Source organism: Hyla sarda, chromosome 1, assembly GCF_029499605.1.
Source record: "Hyla sarda isolate aHylSar1 chromosome 1, aHylSar1.hap1, whole genome shotgun sequence".
Classification (NCBI taxonomy): Eukaryota; Metazoa; Chordata; class Amphibia; order Anura; family Hylidae; genus Hyla; species Hyla sarda.
The window spans coordinates 245572166-245591403 of NC_079189.1; the positions used below are offsets into that span (position 1 = coordinate 245572166).

Genomic DNA, 19238 nt, shown 5'->3' on the forward strand with positions numbered 1-19238 from the left:
ATTCAAAACGTTCTACTTTAAACCTGATTCTCATGTTTCTATGGTTTTATTGTAAATTTTATACTTATGTCCTTAGATGTATGTATTTATTTCTCTAGCTTTAAACAAGCATAATAGGAGCGTTTTGTCTTGTTATAAAATTGAAGATTTTCCTATCCCTGGTGAAGGAAAATATAGATTTTATTAAAGACAAAACGCGAGTATTATCCCTCCCTTATATCCCATCCCTATAACATTTCTAATTTATTTCACAGCTGTCTAAAGATGACATCTTTCCAGACGACACTTCTATTGTTGGACGAAGTTTCTTCATTATGCATGGATTCCTGCTTCGAGACCTACATTCAAGAATTCATACTATGTTAATTACTAGTCCAGTTTGACAAGCTGCCCATGTTCAAGAAAATTCTTTCCAGAAAATCCCTGTTATATTATCGGACTTGTTTTTTCTTATTATACTTCTACTACCTTCGCAGAAAAAGAAGAGGAAGATATTATACAAACTGTCACCTTTATTATGTATCCTGTGTTACTATTGGCTAATGTGAAAGGTAGCATGTTTGGCTACGCTATACCTTACGTTTAAAGTTTTTTATCATACATATCATCTTATATATGTATTTCTTTTGCTGCTGAGTAAGTAAAAGAGGTTTAAAAAGCATAATACTCGCGTTTTGTCTTTAATAAAATCTATATTTTCCTTCACCAAGGATAGGAAAATCTTCAACTTGTCCCACCGGGACAGAAGGGCCAGTTGAAGAGGACGACAATTAAACTGGGCGAAGGGGACAGCTTCCATGGCCGCCATCATCCGACCCAGGACTTCCATGCAGAACCAAATGGAAACTAAAACAGGGCGACTGAGGAGGCGAACTCCTGATGACAGAGCATGCCACTTGTCTGGCGGAAGCTGAATCCGGGCAGATGCCGTGTCAAACTGGGGTCCCAGGAAAATCAGACTGGGTGGGAACCAGGTTGGAATTGTCCCAATTGATCACCCAGCCGAAATAGGACAAGGTCTGAAGAGTGAGACAGAGACTCTCCTGATTCTGGGCCCTGGTTGGAGCCTTGACCAGGAGGTCGTCTAAGTAGGGAATCACAGACCCACCCCAGGCTCGCAGGATGGCAATCACCGCTGCCAGGACCTTGCTGAAAGCCCTTGGGGCAGTGGTAAGGCCAAAGGGAAGGGCTACAAACTGAAAATGGCCCTCTGGAACGGTGTAGTGGATATAGTGCTGATGTGCCGGCAAAATGGGGATGTGAAGGCAAGAGTCTCTGATATCCACTGAGTAAAGAAACTCCCCTTGATCCATGGATGCTACCACAGAACGGAGAGACTCCATACGGAAATTACATAGGAGTAGGTGACTGTTTAGGATCTTCAGATCCGAGAGCGGAAGGACGGAACCCACTTTCTTGGGGATGATTAACAGGTTTGAATAGAACCTGGAAACATGCTCCTTGGGAGGAACTGGGACAATCACTCTGAGCAAGGGTCTGAAGCACGACCCAAAAAGCCACTGCCAAGGAAGTATAACGAGGGGGCGGGATCGAAACAAGCAATCCCTTGGAAGGGAAGCAAACTCAGATAGCTGTCTGAAACGTCCTCTCGGACCCAAGAGTCCTGCACATGGGCAGACCAAGTGTCCCTTCAGGCAGAGGGAGGCTTACGGGTGCCCGACTTGGCTGGAACGGTTATCAGAGTTCCAGGAGGGACGAGTTGGATGTGAAAATACCCCATATGTGGATGTGCTCTGTGGGCGAACTACAATTCTCAGAAGAGAGGGAGAGCCATTGGGCTTTTGGAGAGAGAATGTGTCCAAACAGTACCAGAACAGTGGACCCCCCCATGTAACCTCATTTTGGAAACTACACGCATTATGTAGTGTAATAAGGGGTACAGTGAGCATTAACACCCCAAAGGTGTCTGACAGATTTTTTTGAACAGTGTTCCGTGAAAATTGAAAATTAAATTTTTCATTTGTACAGCCCACTGTTCTAAAGATTACAAGAACATGTTAAAAAATAAAAAAAATGGAGATTTATAATTTTCTCCTTCACTTTGCTGCTATTCCTGTGAAACACCTAAGGGTTAACAAACTTTCTGAATTGTATGTCATTTTGTATGCTTTGAGGGGTGCCGTTTTTATAATGGGGTTATTTATGTGGTATTTCAAAGGCCCCTCAAATCCACTTCAAAACTGAACTGGTCCCTGAAAAATTCAGATTTTGAAAATTTTTGGAAAAATTGGAAAATTGCTGAACTTTGAAGCCCTCTTACGTATTCCAAAAGTAAAAACATGTGAACTTTATGATTCACACATACAATATGTCTACTTTATGTTTGCATCAATTAGGGATCGACAGATATTGATTTTTTGGGGCAGGTACTGATAATCTGTGACCTTTCAGGCCAAAAGCTGATAACTTATACCGGAATATCGGTATAAGTTATCGGCTAAGCAGTCTCCTCCACATTTCCCCCCCCCCCCCCCCCCCCTGGTCAGGGGGGTTGGCATTATCGGCAAGGTAATTGCCGATACCGATAATGTCCAAAATCGTGAACATCGGCCAATAATATTGGCCAAACCGATAATCGGTCGATCCCTGGAATCAATATATAAATTTATTTGGGATGTCTATTTTCCTTACAAGCAGAGTGCTTCAAAGTTAGAAAAATAAAAAAAAATTCAAATTTCTCATGAAATTTTTAAATTTATCACCAAGAAACGATGCAAGTATCGACAAAAATTTACCACTAAGATAAAGTAGAACATGTCACGAAAAAAACCTATCTAGGAATCATATTCATAAGTGAAAGCATCTCAGACTTCCAGAGGGGTCAGATGTGCAAAAAACGCTCTGGTCCTTAAGGTGAAAATGGGCTTGGTCCTTAACCCCTTAAGGAGCAGGCCAATTTTATTTTTGCATTTTCATTTTTTTCCTCCTCGTTTTCTAAAAATCTTAACTTTAACCATATTTTCATCAACAGACCAGTATGAGGGCTTGCTTATAGCGCAACCAGTAGTCCTGCGTAATGACATCACTCATTTTACCAAAAATATTTGCATATTTGTGTGGGGAAATTAAAAAGAAAACTGCAATTTAGCAAATTTTGGAAGGATTCGTTTTCACGATGTACAATTTATGGTATAAATGACGTGTTCTTCTAATCGTATTGACCCACAAAATAAAGGATACCCATGATTAGATACTTTATTATTGTTGCGCTAAAAAAAAAGAAAAAAAAAGTTTTTTTTTTTTTTTTTACCAAGTTAGTATGTTTAACCTGTTGGGGACGAAGGGCGTATGCATACGCCCTTGCGTCCTGGTACTTCAGGACGAAGGGCGTATCCATACGCCCGTGGGAATTTCGGCCCCCGCTGCGCGCCGGGCGGGGACCGGGCCGGGGTGACTGCTGATATCTATCAGCAGGCACCCCGTGCAAATGCCCAGGGGGGTCATTAGACCCCCCCCCCCCCAACCTCCCCCCCCCCCCCCCCCGTCGGCGATCGGCGCAATTCACACTTGCGATTTGAATTCACACTTGCGATTTGCGCCGATTCCGGGTCATTACGGGTCTATGGTGACCCGGAATAGAAGGGGGATCGCGGGTGTCTAAGACACCCACGATCCCCCTAAAGCGATAGGAGTGAGGTGGCAGAGTTGCCACCCCTCCTATCTCTGCTATTGGTGGTCTAGACGTGACCACCAATAGCAGATCTGGGGCGGAGGGGTTTACTTTCGTTTTCCCCGTCCTGCTCTCCCACAATAGGCGGGGCAGAACGGGGAAAACGAAGAGGAGCAGCGCCGGAGACCACTTACCCCTCCAGAGGCAGCGGAGCGACGGGGATCAGCGGCGGCGTGCGGCAGAAGAGGACTGCTCCCGGATGCGACGGAAGCCGGTGAGTAGTTGCCTAGCAACATCTAGAGGGCTACAGTCTGAGACCACTATAGTGGTCTCTAGACTGTAGCCCTCCAGATGTTGCAAAACTACAACTCCCAGCATGCCCAGACAGCTGTTTGCTGTGTGGGCATGCTGGAATTTGTAGTTTTGCAACAGCTGGAGGTCTGCAGTTTAGAGACCACTGCACAGTGATCTCTATACTGCCCTCTAGATCTTGCAAAACTACAACTCCTAGCATGCCCACACAGGCTGTTTGCTGTCTGGGCATGCTGGGAGTTGTAGTTTTGCAACATCTGGAGGTCCAGTTTGGAGATCACTGTTCAGTGGTCTCTAAATTGTAGCACTCCAGATGTTGCAAAACTACAAATTCCAGCATGCCCACACAGAAAACAGCTGTCTCAGCATGCTGGGAGTTGTAGTTGCGTACCTCCAGCTGTTGCATAACTACATCTCCCAGCATGCCCTTCTGTGATCAGACATGCTGGGAATTGTAGTTTTGCAACAGCTGGAGGCACACTGGTTGGAAAATACTGAGTTAGGTAACAGAACCCAACTCAGTATTTTCCAACCAGTGTGCCTCCAGCTGTTTCAAAACTACAACTCCCAGCATGTACTGACAGACCGTGCATGCTGGGAGTTGTAGTTTTGCAACAGCTAGAGGCTCACTGGTTGGAAAATACTGAGTTAGGTAACAGAACCTAACTGAAGGTTTTCCAACCAGTGTGCCTCCAGCTGTTGCAAAACTACAACTCCCAGCATTTACTGACAGACCGTGCATGCTGGGAGTTGTAGTTTTGAAACAGATGGAGGTTTGCCCCCCCCCCCCCCCCCCCCATGTGAACGTACAGGGTACATTCACACGGGCGGGTTTAAAGCAAGTTTCCTGCTTCAAGTATGAGCTGCGGCAAATTTTTCGCCGCAGCGCAAATTCCTAGCGGGAAACTCACCGTAACCCGCCAGTGTGAATGTACCCTAAAAACACTACACTATACTAACACCTTATAAAGAGTAAAACACTACATAAACACCCCCTTACACTGTCCCCCCCCCCCAATAAAAATGAAAAACGTATTGTACAGCAGTGTTTCCAAAATGGAGCCTCCAGCTGTTGCAAAACAACAACTCCCAGCATTTCCGGACAGCCACTGACTGTCCAGACATGCTGGGAGTTTAGCAACAGCTGGAGGCACCCTGTTTGGGAATCACTGTAGTAGAATACCCCTATGTACACCCCTATGCAATCCCTAATTTAGTCCTCAAATGCGCATGGTGCTCTCTCACTTTGGAGCCCTGTCGTATTTCAAGGAAACAGTTTAAGGACACATATGGGGTACCTCCGTACTCGGAAGAAATTACACTACAAATTTTGGGGGGCTTTTTCTCCTTTTACCCCTTATGAAAAGGAAAAGTTGGTGTAAATTTTTTACACTAACATGCTGATGTTGCCCTTTACTTTTTATTTTCACAAGAGGTAAAAGGAAAAAAAGACCCCCAAAATTTGTAACGCAATTTCTCCTGAGTACGAACATACCCCATATATGGGCGTAAAATGCTCTGCGGGCGCACAACAAGGCTCAGGAGTGAGAGCGCACTATGTACATTTGAGGCCTAAATTGGTGATTTGCACAGGGGTGGCTGATTTTACAGCGGTTCTGACATAAATGCAAAAAAATAAATACCCACATGTGACCCCATTTTGGAAACTACACCCCTCACGGAATGTAATAAGGGGTACAGTGAGCATTTATGCCCCACAGGGGTCTGACAGATTTTTGGAACAGTGGTACGTGAAAATGAAAAATTTAATTTTTTTGTTTGCACAGCCCACTGTTCCAAAGATCTGCAAACGCCAGTGGGGTGTAAATGCTCACTGTACCCCTTATTACATCCCATGAGGGGTGTAGTTTCCAAAATGGGGTCACATGTGGGGGGGTCCACTGTTCTGGCACCTCGGGGGGCTTTGTAAATGCACATGGCCCCCGACTTCCATTCCTAACAAATTATCTCTCTAAAAGCTCAATGGCGCTCCTTCTCTTCTGAGCATTGAAGTTCGCTCGCAGTGCACTTGACGTCCAAACATGGGGTATTTCCATACTCAGAAGAAATGGGGTTACAAATTTTGGGGGGCATTTTCTCCTATTACCCTTTGTAAAAAAGTAAAATTTGGAGAAAAAAACAGCATTTTAGTGGAAAATTTCTTTTTTTTCATTTACACATCCGACTTTAACAAAAAGTTGTCAAACACCTGTGGGGTGTTAAGGCTCACCGTACCCCTTGTTACGTTCCTTGAGGGGTGTCGTTTCCATAATAGTGTTCAATGTGGGTTTTTTTTTGCTGTCCTGGCACCATAGGGGCTTCCTAAATGGGACATGCCCCCCAAAAACCATTTCAGAAAAACTCACTCTCCTAAATCCCATTGTTGCTCCTTCGCTTCTGAGCCCTCTAGTGCACCCGCCAAACACTTGACATACACATATGAGGTATTTTCTTACTCAAGAGAAATTGGGTTACACATTTTAAGAGGATTTTTTCCTTTTACCCCTTGTAAAAATTCAAAAACTGGGTCTACAAGAACATGCCAGTGTAAAAAATGAAGATTTTGAATTTTCTCCTTCACTTTGCTGCTATTCCTGTGAAACACCTAAAGGGTTAAAACGCTGACTGAATGTCATTTTGAATACTTTGAGGGGTGCAGTTTTTATAATGGGGTCATTTATGGGGTATTTCTAACCAGAAGACCCTTCAAATCCACTTCAAACCTGAACTGGCCCTGAAAAATTCAGATTTTGAAAATTTTGCGAAAAATTGGAAAATTTTTGCTGAACTTTGAAGCCCTCTGGTGTCTTCCAAAAGTAAAAACTCATCAATTTTATGATGCAAACATAAAGTAGACATATTGTATATGTGAATCAATATATAATTTATTTGGAATATCCATATTACTTATAAGCAGAGAGCTTCAAAGATAGAAAAATGCAAAATTTTCAAATTTTTCATGAAATATTTGAATTTTTCACCAAGAAAGGATGCAAGTATCGGCGAAAATTTACCACTAACATAAAGTAGAATATGTCACGAAAAAACAATCTCGGAATCAAATTTATAAGTAAAAGCATTCCAGAGTTATTAATGCTTAAAGTGACAGTGGTCAGATTTGCAAAAAATGCTCCCGTCCTTAGGGTCATAATGGGCTCCGTCCCCAAGGGGTTAAAATCCTTCTATTTTGACGACCTATAACATTTTTTTCCCGTATAAGCAGCGGTATGAGGGCTCATTTTTGCACCATGATCTGTACTTTTTTTTTTTTACAGAATAATGTTTTTATTAAGTAAATACGAATCACAACAATGACAAAGAAGCAAGAGAAAGTCTTGCCAGCAAGTAAAGGCACATACAACATTGGAGATAACTAGCCAAGCAAGAGTAATAGATATGTACTTTTTATTGATACCACATTTGTGTATATAAAACTTTTTTTTATAATTTTTTTTTAATAAAACGTGACAAAAGCAGCAAATTATTATTATAATTTTTTTTTTTTTAAACGTTCACCGTACGGGATCAATAACAATAGTTTGGACATTCACGCACGCACGCAGCGATATCAAATCTGTATTAAATTATTTTTTTCACACTTTATGGGGGTAAAATGGGGGAAAAAAAAGAGTAATTTAACATTTTTGTTGGGGGAGGGGATTTTTCACATCTTTACTTTTTTTCACTTTTATTTTTACACTTTAATAGTCCTTTGATTGCTAATACTGTTTAGTGCTCTGCATAGGGCATAGCACTGATCAGTGTTATCGGTCATCATCTGCTCTGGTCTGCTTGATCTCAGACCAGAAGACCCGTGGAAGGAGGCGAAGGTAGGTGAGGGGACCTACGTGTGCCGTTCTGAACAATCGGAATGCAGCGGCAGCGCTGCGGGCAATCAGATCATCCATATTTCTGACCGCACTCCTGCAAATGCCGTGATCTGTACTGATCACGGCATCTGATGGGTTAATGGCAGACATCCGTGCGATCGCGGATGTCGGCCATTACCGGCGGATCCCTGGCTGTGATCATCGCTCCTATGCTCGCAGTCATGTACAGGACTTAAACATCCTGATGGGCTAAGTACCGCTGGTGACCGTATTGCACAATCGTGGTGTGAATGCACCCTAAGACAATAAGCTGCTGTATTTTTTTTTTTTTTTTTTTTTTACAGAAAATGTAACAATAGCCCTTCCTTTTAAAAGTTTTGCTTCTCTTTATTTTTTTTTTCTCTTTATTTTTAACTTTCTAATAACCAAGAATGCATTTATCACGTTGGAGACGCATGATTAATATTTCTAAGTAAGTGGGCACAACTTGCATTATTTACTGAGCACAATGTATTAGTAAAGGGCATACCTACTTATTTTACAGCAGTTCAGCCTCACTTATTAACTAGCATCCCTGTTTAAGCAGTATTACATGCTCACATATAGTCTTCATTCTTACCTCTCCTCTTCTCCTTCTAACAATTTGCGGTATGCATTTATCTCCATATCAAGGGCATATTTGACATCTAGCAATTCTTGATATTCTGTCAACTGTCTTTGTATATGGTCTCTCATGGCTGCAAGTTCTTTTTCCTTGTGATCCAGAAGTTTGCGGTATTTGTCACGTTCATTGGATAGAATCTCCTCCAACTCACGAACACGATCTTCTGATGCATTTAACTGAAAAACAAAAAATGTTTTAATTCTTTTAAGGGCTTTTGTAAGATTATAGTCAGATGTATGTTTAACCAGTTATACCAAACAGGTCATAATGACCATTTTTATTTGTAGGTTGAAACACAGGCCATTAACTAACTAAAAAAAGATAGCTTTGCAGGAGGCTTAAAATTTGACGTGGAACAGCTACATTATGCTACAAAAAGGTGATATTGTGGAAGACACAAGGAAGTTATAACTGCGTCAGCCCAGGGAAAGATTTCAGAGTAGACTAGGGTTTCAACCAGTTTTTTTTTTTTTTTTTTGGGAAGAAGCAAAAAGAAACTCGCAATATTGAGTACCTCAGATTAGCGTTTAGCCATGCAAGCTTAGTAAAGCAGATGAAAGACACATGCTTACTTCCCTTCGAAACCAGAAGATGTCCAGCTGTGCCACCAGTTCAGAACTGGCAGAAACCAGTAGGACCCAGGTACATCCATCTACTGTTCAGAGGAGTCTGACCAGAAGTGTTGCCAAAAAAGTCATACCTTTATGGAATCAAAGCCAAGTCACTCAACCATACCTAGCTTGCAGAATAATGGCAGCAGGTGCTCTGGACAGCCAAGTCAATTTTTTTATTATTTGACTTTAACAGAAGGCAGTCTGTTCACTGAAGGGCTGGAGAAGGGTACAAAAGTAAGTGTCTACAGGCAAAAGTGAAATATAGCAGAGGTTCCTTGCAAGTTTTTGGTTGGTTTTTAGCAAAAGGAGTTGATTTATTCAGAGTTAAATTGTGTCTTCAGTAGGGATGTAAGAAAAAAAATCGATTCTCGCGATAATCGCGATTTTTTCATTTGCCGATACAGAATCGATTCAAAATATTTTTGAATCGATTCTTTTAGGGATGTGGAATTTTTATCTGCGGATGCCTGGAAAAGCATGTCATGTCCTGGGCATCAGGAGATAAAAGTTCCACATTTGTGTAGCCGGGCAGGCCGGATCTGACACGGCGTCGCTCTGGGTGTATGGAGCGGGCTCCGACTCGTGCCCGCTCCGTACTACGCGACCCCCGGCTGATTTCAGTAGCCGGGGGCCGCCGCTAATAGCCAGCATGCGGCAATCGCCGCGGCTGGCTATTAAAGGAGTATCCGGTGCGCACTTTTCTCATTTTATCCTATCCAGGCTGCAAAATAAAATAAAACGCACTTTATCTTACCTGCCAACGAGCCCCCGGAGCTCCGGTACAGGTGTTCGGTCCCCGGGCTGTATTCTTCTTACTTCCTGTTAGTCCGGCACGTCACATGGAGCTTCAGCCTATCACTGGCCGCAGTGATGTCCCGCCTCCGCTGGTGATAGGCTGAAGCTCCATGTGACGTGCCGGACTAACAGGAAGTAAGAAGAATACAGCCCGGGGACCGAACACCTGTACCGGAGCTCCGGGGGCTCGTTGGCAGGTAAGATAAAGTGCGTTTTATTTTATTTTGCAGCCCGGACGGGATAACATGAGAAAAGTGAGCACCGGAGTACTAGATCGCCGCTGTCAAAGCTGACAGCAGCGTCTATTGGGATCTATGAATGCTCCCAGGTGGGCGATGTATCGGGATATATCGCGATGTATCGTCACCTAGACTGTATCGCAATATATCGAATCGCCACACTGGTATCGCGATTCGAATCGAATCGCCAAATTCTTGGCGATTCACACCCCTAGTCTTCAGTGCTGAGTAATTGACGCAGATACTTCATCATGCAACACTACCAGGAAACCGTGCAATTTGCTACAAATTGCAGCAGAACAATGCTCCCAAACATACAGCCAATCATTAAGAACTATCTTCAAAAGGACAAGGATTACTGGAAGTGATGATATGGTAGGGCTGGGCTGTAAGACCAAAGGTGTGTATCACGGTATTTTTTTAACTTTTGGCGGTTCCACGGTATATAACGGTATTTCCCAAAGGGGAGGTGCCAAACCGGTATTGCGGTATGGGTTAAAATTCATAACGTGCAGCACAAACATTTCAGTATTTGGTATGAACCGGTATACTGCCCAGCCCTATGATATGGCCCCCACAGCCCTGATAGCACCATAAAATCTGTCTGGGATTACAGAGACAGGATTCTAGCAAGCATACATTCACAGATCTGTGGTTAGTCCTCCAAGATGTTTTGAACAATCTTCCCGCAGAGTTCCTTAAAAAACAGCGAGCAAGTGTATCTAGAAGAATTGATGCTGCTTTGAAGACAAAGGGTGATCACACCTAATAATAAAATAGCTTTGATACCAACACAAATTTAGCTTCTTCAGTGTTTAAAAAAAATTATAATAATTCAAGTCAGATGTTTCTATAGTATACAAAAGTTGATCAGTATATCAAGTTTTTGCAAAGATTTACTGTTTAGGGTAGGGTCACACATAGCGCATCAGCAGCGTATTTAACTCTGCGGATGCGCTACTGACCATCCCTAGAGTGGGTCTGTGTGTGTGTCCTGGGTTGTCTGCTTGTAGCAGCAGTCCGGCGCTACGAGCAGACACACAGATCTGTGAGTCAAGCGTGCATATGCAGTTTACTCAGACATCTTGTTCTAGCTTGGAGCAGGGGGTACGACCACGAGCAGCCGCTATGTCCGAGTACACTGTGCATACGCACAAAGAATGCAGGGCACACTGGCACAGGAGACGGCTCACTCAAGGGACAGTCAGTAGCGCATATGAAGTGTCAAATACGCTGCAGATGCGCTATGTGTGACTTTACCCTTAAAGTGTAACCCTTCTTAAAGACTTCAGCAATTTGCCCTGGCCTGCTGAATCTCAGTTTCTGGGCCAAATCCTGACTGAAACTCCAAGGCACTAATTAGGTAAGAATGGGTTTTCATAAATACTGTCTGTTTGCCCAACCACTTTGAGGATTGGCCACAAGTTCGCAATAGGTTTGTGATACAGGGAGTCTCTTGGCCATGGACTTAAAAAGTCAACGTTTTTCTTACCTCGCCACTAAACGATCACTTTTGCCATGTAAAATGGTGCACTATCATGCTCAAAAAAGCACTGTTCACAAAATACCAAATTGCGCCTGGAAGTTGCAGGCAAGTGTCAGAAATGTCTCCTATCTAAATATCCTCCTACAGGAACAAAACTTGGATTACATTATCTCTTTCCTCCCAGCAATTCTCTGCACACAGATGGCCTCCTGACCATCAGATTGCTATCATCAGTGATGTGTATGAAGAGGATTGTTTGAAGGGCAAAGGACAAGGCCTATCAACATGCTTTTCTTTGGGCTACATTTGCAGCCTGTGATATCATCGGAACACCATTTATCTGCATGGAACACCATTTATCTAAATGGAGTTTCCTGCTATTTTGTGGCACTGCAAAACATTGCACTCTTATTGTTTTAGCAAGTGAAAGCTTCTCTTTAAGCTTTCCCTTCAGGAAGATTCACCTGGCACAATATTAGTACGATCTCTAACGGCATTGCACTAGCACAATCCACCATTAGAGAGGATCATAAATAATCACATTCCAGTTGCATAGGCTATCAACAGCTGGAATGCAACTAACTATATATGTGGGAATACATATGCGGGAACCTAGTGTTAAAATTGTTTTGAAACATCCACCTGCATTAATATTCAATAAAACTTTCATGGAAACCATGTTACCTGTTCCAAGTTATTACTGCATATAACTAAGCACTGCTACTCAAAGAGCAAAGACGACAAGTAAATATTGTACCTGCTTCTGCAGACCCGTAAGCTGGTAAGCAAGTGACTCCACTCTCATTCGTGCCTCACTCAGCTCTTCTCGGACCGTTTCTGCAGCCTGGTCATTGTGATCAGAGGAACGTCTGATGTTGTCCAACTACAAATAAAAGACATTTGTCCATTTAAGAGTGAAGGTTTTACAGCAGTAAGTATGTGGATAAATGACAGCAACTAAACCACAAAGTCAGCCCTACTATAAACAGGAAGGTAACCGAATTCTTATGCAAAAACACTCATCAATTGAATTTCCTTATAGCAAACTTGCTTTAATACAGTGCACCAATGGGTTTCTTTTCAATGGACATTAAAAACCAAGCAGAAAAAAATAAATCCAAAACATTCCAAAAGATACTTCTGTATTACCTTTGCCTGGTAAGTCTGCTCCATTTCTTCCTTGTACAGTTTAACTTGTTCATCGTGCTGTTTCCTGAGCTCTTCAAGGGCTTGTGCCAACTTTGAGTCATATTCATACTTTTGGCCTCTATCTAGTTCTACAAAACTGCGCTCATGGCGTTTCTTTGTCTCTCTAAACTCCTGTAAATTTCAATAAAAGTTAAATTGGAACAAAGTTGTAATGAACAGTTTTTGCCAAGTATGCATAAAGGAAGCTGGCATCCTCCAGGACACCCCATACAAATGTATAGTTGTTCCTGGAAAGCATGCATGTGCTTCAAAAGAAACAGGGTAATAAGCTGCTGCCAAAAGAACAATAAATCAGGCATCAGGCAAACGAAGAGTAAGATATATGTTTTATAGAGTTGCCCTGGCTTTCCCCTGATGGGACTCTAGACTTCCCTAGTCTCATTTAACAATCAGCCAGTCCTACCGATGTTCTTTCTACCCATGATCTAATGGGTATCAGTATCTTGAATGCTTTTCACAGCATTTTTGTTTAATTTATCCTCACCTATATTTATAATGAACCATATAAAGCATTTTTTGTGGGATAGGATGAAGAAAAAGAACATATACAAAAAAGATTTGCAGCTGTGTTTTGAAGCCAAGTTATCTTTTATGCTGGTTGATAAAATTATGGCAAGCCAAAACTTTATTTTGTAAAATTAGTAAGACATAACAAAAACTAAGCCTTAAAAAAAAAAAAAAAAATATATATTTAATAAGGATAATATTGTGGCAGTCAGACCTTCGATGCAGCTGTGTGAGGTCTTATGCAGAGCAAGCTGCAGTTTTTTTATTGGTATCTTTCTGTGGTGTTAACTTTCAGATCACCTTATCTTTTTATTATATTTTTTATGGGGCAGCGAGATGGCCACAATAATTATGCACTTTTTTGCATTCACCATGCAGTATTATAATTCAGATGCAGCAATATCAGCTATGAGCCTAACAGGTGCTGAAAAAGTGCAGGGCCTCCATAACAACACAAACGCATCCCATGATTATGTTGTCAAACCTTTAGTTGTAAGTGTATGGCACATAGCACTAAAAGGGTGAAATTACCACACCTCTTCATATACATTCTTTCTGAACTCCAGCTCCTCTTGCAGACTCTGACAGCGATTCTCCAAGTCCACGCGCATCAAAGTCTCACTTTCTAATTGCCTCTTTGCAACAGAGCGAGCATCTTCAGCCTAGTGACAGAACATACTCATTATTGAAATTAACATAAATATATAAATGCAGACAGAAATTTACCTGTATCCCTATAAAGCCAATTGAACTTTAAAGAGTCAGTTACAAGACAGTTGCACTTTATTGACTGACACATTAAGGTGCCTAACATTAGTTAATAGATATACAGAGCTTTTTGTACATGCCCCCAAACTGAAATTTGTGGGTTCTGTAAGTCATTTGCCAAAACCTCCAGATTTACATACAGCCCATTAACCCCTTAAGGACTCAGCCCATTTGGGTTTTTCCTCCTCGCCTTCAAAAAACATAACTCTTTAATATTTTAATCCACAGACTAGTATGAGGGCTTGTTTTTTGCGTGACCAGTTGTCCGTTGTAATGCCATCACTCACTTTACAATAAAATGTATGGCGCCACCAAAAAAAAAAAAAATACTATTTGTGTGGGGAAATTAAAAAGAAAAAAAACAAAACGCAATTTTGTAAGGTTTCGTTTTCACACCGTACAATTTACAGTAAAAATGACGTGTTCTTTATTCTTTGGGTCAATACAATTAAAATGATACCCATAACATACTTTTCTATTACCGTTGTGCTTAAATTCGCAAACTGTTTAAATTAGTATGTTTAAAATCCCCCTTTTTTGTAGACCTATAACTTTTTTCATTTTTCCGTATAAGCGGTGGTATGAGGGCTTATTTTTTGCGCCGTGATCTGTACTTTATTGCTACCATATTTGCCTATACAAAACTTTTTAAAACCATTTTTTGATAAATTTTTGGTAAAAAAAAAGTTCTAAAAAAAGCTCTCTCTCCGGGAGGAGAAAATGGCTCGACTGGTGAGGAGGGCATCACTGAAAAGGAGTATCCCGGAATACCGGAGCAGCAGACATGCGAATTGGAGGCTCCTGAGACTCCTGTAAGGCATATACCTGAATGCTAAGGAAACCCAATGTCGGCAAAACGCTCTGGATGAAAAACTTCCGTGTAGAGACAAGAAAAAGTACGGTACAGAAAGACCGCCTCACAAAAGGGATAGTGAAGTAGTCTGGGCAGGATCACTACACATGCCCGAGACCTCAACGATCACCAAGTCCCAAAGAACCGGGAGGACTGACCTAGAAAATAAGGCACGCCACAGCATCCTATGACTGTGTCCGAGACAAGGAGACTAACTGGTCCTGGACCCCAGCGGCCTGAGCAGACCAGAGCACTCAGAAGTAACATCCTGTCAGCACGGGAACGAAGGGGGAAACAAAAAGGGAACCTAGCTAGGACTCCCAGGTTCAGGGTACAGCAAGATTACGCCAGAAGACTGTGGTATCAGAGCAGAGCAACTGACAAAGGGAAGGATGAACACACTCTTCCAGGGAGATTGTGCCGAGGAAGGAGTAGAGCACTGGAAGGACCCAAACAACAGACTGTGGCTAGACCGGCGGTCGTTGAGCCATACAAGATCGCATAAAGATCGCAGAGGAGAGTGCCAAGGCTGCATGGGAAGCCGTAAATAACCAAGAAACAGGAAGAAAGCCAGGCCGAGATAGTGGTCAATAAGCACACAAGCATGTACAGCGAAAGGCTCTTCTGAATGCTCCAGCAAAAAAAAACAAAAAAACAGAGGCCAGCAAGAAACCCCACCTATATCGTGGGAAGAGAGAGATGGCTGCATATTGGCAGTAGAAAAGCACCCAGCAAAATAGTCTCCCTAGCGGAGGGGAAAAAAACAAGGGGTAGGCAAAATGACACTCGGGCTCCCTGAAACCCGTACGCCGAGAAAAGGGGATTGTCAAAGTGTGCCAGGTACTGAAGGAGCAGGTAAATGCCGCCCTACGGCAACAGGACAAAGTACTGCGTGGAAGTAGCCCCCATGAACTCTGCGACAACAAATCGAGGTAGAAAAGGAGCCAATGTGAGTCTCCAGAGAGATCAAAATTCTGGACACTGGTGCTGGGCAAGGATGCAAGGTCATGATTACGAATGTAAGTAAGAAGCATACACACAGCAACAAACTGCGTAAAGAGGGACATCCCAACGGGGTAAAGCCCTGGACCAGATGGGTGCCAACGGAGCCCTCACGGTCGTGACTAAGGGAACAGAGCAGGCACCTGAGCCACCCTTCAAAAGGAACCAAGGAAGATACCTGGAGGCATGGGGGGGGGGGGGGGGGGGGGTGCTGAAATGAATGTGTCGCCCATCAGGCTCCATGTCAGAAAAGAGGAGGAGCTCAACCGCCGCAGACCTGTGGCAACAAAGATCACAGGAAGGCCTGAGGTACACCCATCGACAGAAGGAAAAGTGGGCTCTACATGTGCAGAGGGACCTTAGCATATGTATGGACACAGACATGCTTTCCTCATGACAGTAGTGGGGTACCAAGACTGCGGACACAAAAAAAAAAAAAAAAAAAAAAAAAGCCATCCCAAAAATCCGGCAGTATGTAAGATAGGCTCAACACTCCGTGTGTCACAAACATGCCGCTAGCAGACCAACGTGGCCCTCTCAGGAAGGGGAACAGACCTGTTCCCCAAAAAATCTTGCAAAGACTTCAATCGTCACATAAAAATTTGTATGGAAAGGGCGACGTCATAGAATCCCTTTGTCGGTTTTGGTATCACCTAAAAACTTTGGTGGTCTGGCATTCCCTGACCTCTATGAGTATTTTATGGCTACTCATTTATGTAGGACTACCTGCTTTGTGATCTTTCTCAATTTTTCACAGGTGGTGCGAAATTGAACAAAAGGGGATCTCACCCACCCCTCTCAGTTCCCATACATGGACCTGGAACCCAACTAAACCTTCCAAAGACCTACTGGGCTCTATGAAACTAACAATATCTGGGAGAAATCCTCTTTTGCATTTCTCTTGAAATCACCTAAATCCTTGTTAACCCTCTTGCTCTTCAACCCTCTTTGTTACACCCACTGATCTGGACTTAAGATTCCCACTTTCTACATGTATGAATGGGGATTTATCTGGGTAAACCCATTCCATTACAGTGTTGGCAAAAGATTTGGTCTTATGCCGCCAAATCTTCGTGTGTCTCGCATAAGGAAAATCAATTTAAAATACTCATGTTTTCGTACCACACCCTGGATGTATGTTTCCCCCCAAGTTTCTGAAACATGTTGGCGGTGTGGGACAGATAAAGGGTCTCTCCCGCATATATTTTGGGAATGTCCCTTTTTGGTCAAGAGTACATAATATTCACGAACCACTGATATCTGGTACAAATGGATCCTTCCATATTCCTCCTTACTCTCCTGCCGAATTGTCTTAACTTTCAAGTCAAACTGTGTCTCCACATCTTAAATGCGTCTAAATGCCTTAAAGCGTAGCGGTGGCAATGTACTGAGACGCCACCCTTATTGGCATTAATTGACAGGAGTAAGGAAGTTAGGCAGATGTAATCTCTCTCTGCCCTTATAGACCATACCATGTCTGAACTCTACACGACATGGCGACCCTGGGACCTATGGGAGGAAGAATCATACAGAGCCTAGTTAGTTTTTAACTCCCTCCACAGTATGAGACCGTGCAGATATAATTCTCCAATTCTCTTTTTATTCTTAATTTGTTTCTTCCCTTTTCTCTATTCTTATTTTTCCTTTTACCTTATTCCTGATTTCCTCATATATTCTTTATGTCCTCTAGGGGTATATTTCCTCTCTCAACATAATATGTAGATGGTGCAATGATTTTGGCCTATCGGGATAGACCATATATCTGGTTTACGCTGAACCACTTAATCTTTATGCATTCTAGATACTAATATTTAAATACCCCAAACCAACCACATTTTGTTTCCCTTTATGCACACATTGAGGAATATACTGCCTTCAACTTAAAAATGTCATACATATTACCATTTTGAACATATGATTCTGTTTTGTTTTCTTTAAATTTATTACATGAAGTACTTTGTTTTCTATACCACATATGTTGTATAAAAAGATTGAAAAAAAACTTCTTTAAAATAAACAATTATTTAAAGAAAGGGGAACAGAGAGCGCTGCTGTTGCTGTGAAAGGCCATGGAAACTCCCACTCCCCATCACCTAATGGTGTTACACACCAGGACTGGATGAAGGATGTATGTGGGAAAGGAAATATACAGACAGTCTGACATAAAAGGTATAAAAAGGTCCAAAGAAGCCACATAGAAACACTGTGTGGAACTTCACCTGGAAAGTGAGTCAACGGGCGGGATGCAGTCGCGGGAGCGGCAAGAATGGGGGAGATCAACTGGTGAAACCATGGCTATAATGGCATAGGGACCATGGCCACACCGGACCCAGCATCCAGAAACACACCAAAAGTGGTCCACCAGTCGACAGCGGGACCTAATAAAGTAGAGAATCTTACGAACCAGTATGCAGTGCACTGTACAAGGAAAGTGAGCAACATGGGGTAAGTGGCTGGAACCTACACCTTGGCAGTGGGTTACCTGAACGTCTGTCCACGGTGTGGGAAGTGTATGGTAGTTGACTCAATGTAGTAGTAAGCCATGCAGACAACCATCTGGCTGACTGGTATAGGATTCCTGAATGCACAGGACAACTCCTTTGAACCCTCCCACAGAAAGTGGGGTACGGTAGTGCGGGCGATCTAACGGGCGCCCTGGGGTGTAGGAGGAAGGCTGGCTGACATCAGACCCGTGTTACTGCAGGGAGCCTCATCCAGATTCCTCACACCAGCAGTGAGGTATGAGAACCTGACTATGCCTGCGGCAGCCGAAAAGGTAAGACCAACAGCGGCGGAAACTGTGCAGACAACAGTCTGGCTAAACAAGTACACTTCCAGGTGCTGGCTAAAAGGGGATGACAGCCAGATAGGAGATTACTGTACTGCTCTGTCGCATGTGGGAGAGGAGGTCTAGAAGCCATGGATAGTATCTCCACCACCCTGTATAGGGTCCAGAGGACACATTGGTTTACTTCACACCGCGCACAGCAGTGGGGAATCGGAACTCCAGCTGCAGATGCATCAGCCACGTGATGAGTGACAGGCAGCCGATAAAACCTCGCAGACCACTGTCTGGCTTACTGGTATGGGTCCATGGTATACAACAAGTCACTCCATCGGACACCTCGCACTACCAGTGGGGTACCGAAATTCAGCTGCAGAATCTATGAGATGAGCGACAGGTGAGACTACTGTCTGGATTATTGATAACAGATACAATCCCTGCCTGTGCAGGGACACTTCCACGGAGACCTCGCACTGGACTTTGGGACCTCGCACTGGCCGCAGATGCGGCAGCCTGTGGAGGAGGGATAGATTGCACGTAGAG

The 19238-nt window shown here is 43.0% G+C and overlaps 1 protein-coding gene across 1 annotated transcript in view; it reads right to left on the reverse strand.

Moving 5' to 3' along the window:
* The window catches only part of LMNB2 (lamin B2), a 92091-nt gene that overhangs the window by 22033 nt on the left and 50820 nt on the right, over positions 1-19238 (reverse strand). Inside the window, exons 4-7 of the mRNA XM_056569909.1 lie at positions 13824-13949; positions 12721-12891; positions 12329-12454; positions 8393-8613 (exon numbers count right to left, since the gene is read on the reverse strand). Of these exons, the coding sequence (XP_056425884.1) occupies positions 8393-8613; positions 12329-12454; positions 12721-12891; positions 13824-13949 (644 nt within the window). The remainder of the gene's footprint in view (positions 1-8392; positions 8614-12328; positions 12455-12720; positions 12892-13823; positions 13950-19238) is intronic.